Source organism: Mandrillus leucophaeus, unplaced genomic scaffold, assembly GCF_000951045.1.
Source record: "Mandrillus leucophaeus isolate KB7577 unplaced genomic scaffold, Mleu.le_1.0 Scaffold612, whole genome shotgun sequence".
Lineage (NCBI taxonomy): Eukaryota > Metazoa > Chordata > Mammalia > Primates > Cercopithecidae > Mandrillus > Mandrillus leucophaeus.
This window is the reverse complement of record NW_012106609.1, coordinates 1486860-1491915: the sequence shown is the minus strand read 5'-3', so window position 1 is coordinate 1491915 and position 5056 is coordinate 1486860. Positions and strand designations below refer to the sequence as shown.

Genomic DNA, 5056 nt, shown 5'->3' with positions numbered 1-5056 from the left:
GCTCACCGCAACCTCCATCTCCCAGATTCAAGTGATTCTCCTGCTTCAGCTTCCCAAATAGCTAGGATTACAGGCATGCGCCACCACACCTGGCTAATTTTTTTGTATTTTTAGTAGAGACGGGGTTTCACCATGTTGGTCAGGCTGGTCTTGAACTCCTGACCTCGTGATCCACCTGCCTCGGCTTCCCAAAGTGCTGGGGTTACAGGCGTGAGCCACCGTGCCTGGCCAACTTTATTTCTTAAATACGCAAAGCTCTATGAAACCTGACACCATATATAACAAGCCTTTTTTTTTTTTTTCCTTTGAGACAGGGTCTCCCTGTTGCTCAGGCTGGAGTATAGCAGCAGCATCATGGCTCACTGCATCCTCAATTTCCCCAGGTTCAGGAGATCCTCCCATCTCAGCCTCCTGAGTAGCTGGGACTACAGGCATATGCCACCACACCCGACTAATTTTTGTATTTATTTTGTCATTTAAAAGACATTTTTTAATTTTTAATTTTTGTATTTTTTGTAGAGTCAGGGTTTCACCACGTTGCCCAGGCTGGTCTTGAACTCTTGGGTTCAAGTGATCCACTCACCTTGGCCTCCCAAAGTGCTGGTATTGCAGGCATGAGCCACTGACCCCGGCCTGATGAGCCTTTTCTTAAGAGGCACACCATTAGTAACAGCCATACCAAAAAACAAAAACAAAATTCAATGCATTTATTTAAGATTTATACTCTGCTATATCTAATAAGCTAAAGTATTGTTTAAAAACCAACAGTGCCTGAGAAGGCATTAAAGGACAGAACAGGGACAATCTTATGAGAGAAGAATGAATCAATGTATCTTGGTGCTTAGTCAATACTAAACCAGGCCGGGCGTGGTGAATCATGCCTGTAATCTTAGCACTTTGGGAGGCCAAGGCAGATGGACTGCTTGACCTCAGGAGTTGGAGACCAGCCTGGGCAACAAGGCGAAACCCCATCTATATTAGTCTGTTCTCACACTGCTAATAAAGATATACCCAAGACTGGGTAATTTAAAAAGGAAAGAGGTTTAATGGACTCACAGTTCCACATGGCTGGGGAGGCCTCACAATCATGGTGGAAGGCAAAGGAGAAGCAAAGGCACATCTTACATGGCAGCAGGGGTGTGTGTGGGGGAACTCTCCTTTATAAAACCATGAGCTCTCATGAGACTTACTATCACAAGAGCGGCACAGGAAAGACCCACCCCCATGACCCAGTTAACTCCTACTGGGTCCCTCCCATGACACATGGGGATTATGGGAGCTACAATTCAATATGAGATTTGGGTGGGGACACAGCCAAACCATATTGTTCCAACCATGGCTCCTCCCATATCTCAGGTCCCCCACATTTCAAAACCAATCATGCCTTCGCAACAGTCCCTCCAGTCTTAACTCATTTCAGCATTAACTCAAAAGTCGACAGTCCAAAGTCTCATCTGAGACAACCCAAGTTCCTTCCACCTATGAGCCTGTAAAATCAAAAGCAAGTTAGTTACTTCCTAGATACAATGGGGATACAGGCATTGGGTAAATACACCTGTTCCAAATGAGAAATCTGCCAAAACAAAGGGGCCCCATGCAAGTCCAAAATCCAATACTGCAGTCATTAAACCTTAAAGTTCCAAAATGATCTCCTTTGACTCGGTCTCACATTCAGGGCACACTGATGCAAGAGGCAGGTTCCCATGGCCTTGGGCAGCTCCACCCCTGTGGCTTTGCAGGGTATAGCTCCTTGCTGCTTTCATGGGCTGGCATTGAGTATCTGTGGCTTTTCCAGGTGCATGGTGCAAACTACTGGTAGATCTACCATTCTGGGGCCTGAAGCATGGTGGCCCTCTTCTCACAGCTTCACTAAGCATTGTCCCAGCAGGGACTCTGTACGGGGGCTTCAACTCCACATTTCCCTGCCACACTGCCCTAGCAGAGGTTCTCCATTAGGGCTCTGCCTCTGCAGCAAATTTCTGCCTGGACATCCAGGTGTTTTTATACACCCTCTGAAATCTAGGTGGAGGTTCCCAAATCTCAATACTTGACTTCTGTATACCCACAGAACCAACACCACATGGAAGTCACCAAGGCTTGGGGTTTGCATTCTCTGAAGTAAGGGCCTGAGCTGTATTTTGGCCCCTTTAAGCCATGGCTGGAGCTGAAACAGCTGGGATGCAGGGCACCATGTTCAGAGGTTGCATAGAGCAGGGGGGCCCTGGGCCTGGTCCAGAAAACCATTTTTCCCTCCTAGGCCTCCAGGCCTGTGATGGGAGGGGCTGTCATGATGGTCTCTGACATGCCCTGGAGACATTTTACCCATTGTTTTGGTGAGTAGCATTTGACTCCCCATCACTTACGCAAATTTCTGTAGTGGGCTTGAATTCTCCCCAGAAAATGGGTTTTTATTTTCCACTGCATTATCAGGCTGCAAATTTTCTAAACTTTTATGCACTGTCACCTCTTGAATGCTCTGCTGCTTAGAATTTTTTTCCACCACATACCCCAAATTATCTCTACTAAGTTAAAAGTTCCACAGATCTCTAGGGCAGGGACAAAATGCCAAGTCTCTCTGCACAGCAAGAGTGACCTTTACTCCAGTTCCCAACAAGTTCCTCATCTCCACCTTAGACCACTTCAGCCTGGATTTTATTGTCCATATCACTATCAGCATTTTGGTAAACGCCATTCAAGTCTCTAGGAAGTTCCAAACTTTCCCACATGTTCCTGTCTTTATCTGAGCCCTCCAAACTGTTCCAACCTCTGCCTATTACCTAGTTCCAAAGTCCCTTCTACATTTTTGGGTATCTTTATAGCAGTGCCCCACACTACTGGTATCAATTTACTGTATTAGTCTGCTCTCATGCTGCTAGTAAAGACATACATGAGACTGGATAATTTATAATGGAAAGAGATTTAATGGACTCACAGTTCCACATGGCTGAGAAGGCCTCACAATCATTGCAGAAGGCAAAGGAGAAGCAACAGCACATCTTACATGGTGGCAGACAAGACAGCATGTGCAGGGGAACTCCCCTTTATAAAACCATCAGATCTCATGAGACTTATTCACTATCATGAGAACTACATGGGAAAGACCCGCCCCCATGATTCAATTACCTGCCACCAGGTCCCTGCCACAACAGGTGGGGATTATGGGAGCTACAGTTCAAGATGAGATTTGGATGGGAACATAGCCAAACCATATCACTGTCTTTACAAAAAAAATTAGCCAGGTGTGGTGGCATATGCCTGTAGTCCCAGCTACTTAGGGGCTGAGATGGTAGGATGCCTTGAGCCCAGGAGGTCGAGGCTACAGTGAGCCATGTTCATGCTACTGCACTCCAGCCTAGGTGACAAAGTGAGATACTGTCTCGAAAAAAAAACAAGGATATTAAATTAGTAGGCAATAGGTTCTGGATTTACCGCTGGCAAAAATGAAGCAAAAAGGGTATTATCATGTGATATGTAACTTTCTGTTTTCTGACAAAAGAAAGCACACAAAATTCATCTGCAGAGATATATCTTTCTGGAACTAAATTTCCAAAAGTAAATTTTTGTGAATCCTTGAAAAGAAAACTTGGCAAGTTAGAAACACTATTTTCATCCTTGGGTTTTTACAGAAATATTGTTAAGTGGGAAGGTTTACAAAGGTGTATACATATTCTCTTTCAAACAGATTTACACAGGTGTGGATCTTATTCAATTCATCATCAGAAAATACACACCGGTATAAAGACTCATCGCTTTATCAAAACTAAGACTGTGATTGGTTACTTACTTCCAAACTCCTTCTCCTACATCAAGGCTTTTATTAATTTAATAAAAAATTATATTATCTTCACTCATCCCCTCTTAAAAATTCTTGGCCTGTAAAGAGGACTTGATTAGGTTTAGAATTTAGCAAATGGGAATTTCTCATAATGAGTAGTGATGATTTATATAACTCTTCAAAATGGTTAAGTCTTAGCATCTACAGAATCACTTACCCTGGTCATTGTATCGAGACAGATCGGCCTGGCTGATGTAGAGGTCGTGATCAGTATCTAGTTCCCAGAATTTACAATAAATAACATAGAAATGTTCATAGGAGAAGTAATCTGTAATTTGGTTTATATCTTCCTCTTCTTCCAAAAGTGCTAGGGTCTGAAATGATATGAGAAGAAGAATTTAAACATTATGAAAAAGCAGCTTTGGCCACTGTGCAGTTTAGTGAATTTCTGTTTTAAACTGAACTTAAAATTTTGTTTCTGGTACCAAATAAGAAACCCTTTAATAGGCAACCTCATCCTACCTTTAATCAACCAATCAATCTATAAGCATTTACTGAGCTCTATAATATGCTCAGTGAAGGGTTGGATACTGTGGAGGATGTAAAAGCAGGGAAAGGGAAGTACCATTACTTGGGGAGTATAATTGGTCAGAGGTCAGAGACTGGCACAAAGAGAACAATTAGATCATAGTCTTCATTACTTTGCCAGGAACAAATACTGTTTTTAATTTTCAAAGTTATGTGAGCAATATTAAGAGGGGTAGGCATCTACATACAGCGTTTGGTTTTGTAATAAAAATTAAGTTTATATCACAAAGGTGACTCATACAATAGTGATGATACATGGTGGCCTGGCATAGGCACGGCAGATAGAGATGCAGGGCCCTGAGCAGGCAGTAAACCTGGGTCTTCTCTGACTCACTGTACTCCCCTATGGCAAACTCCAGAATCAATGATACTGAACTCACAATTCTACTGTCAGCCAAATTATTATATAAGTGGGCAGATAAATAAAGACATTTTCAGAAGTGAAAGATTCAGAAAGAAAAATAAAAGAAAGCACAAAAAATGTAAGAAATATATAAAAAAAGAAATGCCAGAAATAAAATCAGATATATGAATAGTCACTATAAAGATAAGTGAATCATATCTCCCCATCAAAAATTTTTTGATTGAGTATCAAAACCATGCCCCCAAAATAGATCTACCTATATGCATCTATAACGGATACATCTAAAAAAAATATGGAAGGTTAAAAAAAAGATGGACGGCCGGGCGCGG

General features: G+C 42.4%; 1 protein-coding gene across 2 annotated transcripts in view; it reads right to left on the bottom strand.

Annotated features, from left to right (window-relative positions):
• Positions 1 to 5056, bottom strand: part of PPP2R3A (protein phosphatase 2, regulatory subunit B'', alpha) — a 154564-nt gene that overhangs the window by 68032 nt on the left and 81476 nt on the right. For both annotated transcript variants that reach the window (XM_012000025.1, XM_012000026.1), the window contains exon 7: positions 3993 to 4149. In XM_012000025.1, the coding sequence (XP_011855415.1) occupies positions 3993 to 4149 (157 nt within the window). The remainder of the gene's footprint in view (positions 1 to 3992; positions 4150 to 5056) is intronic.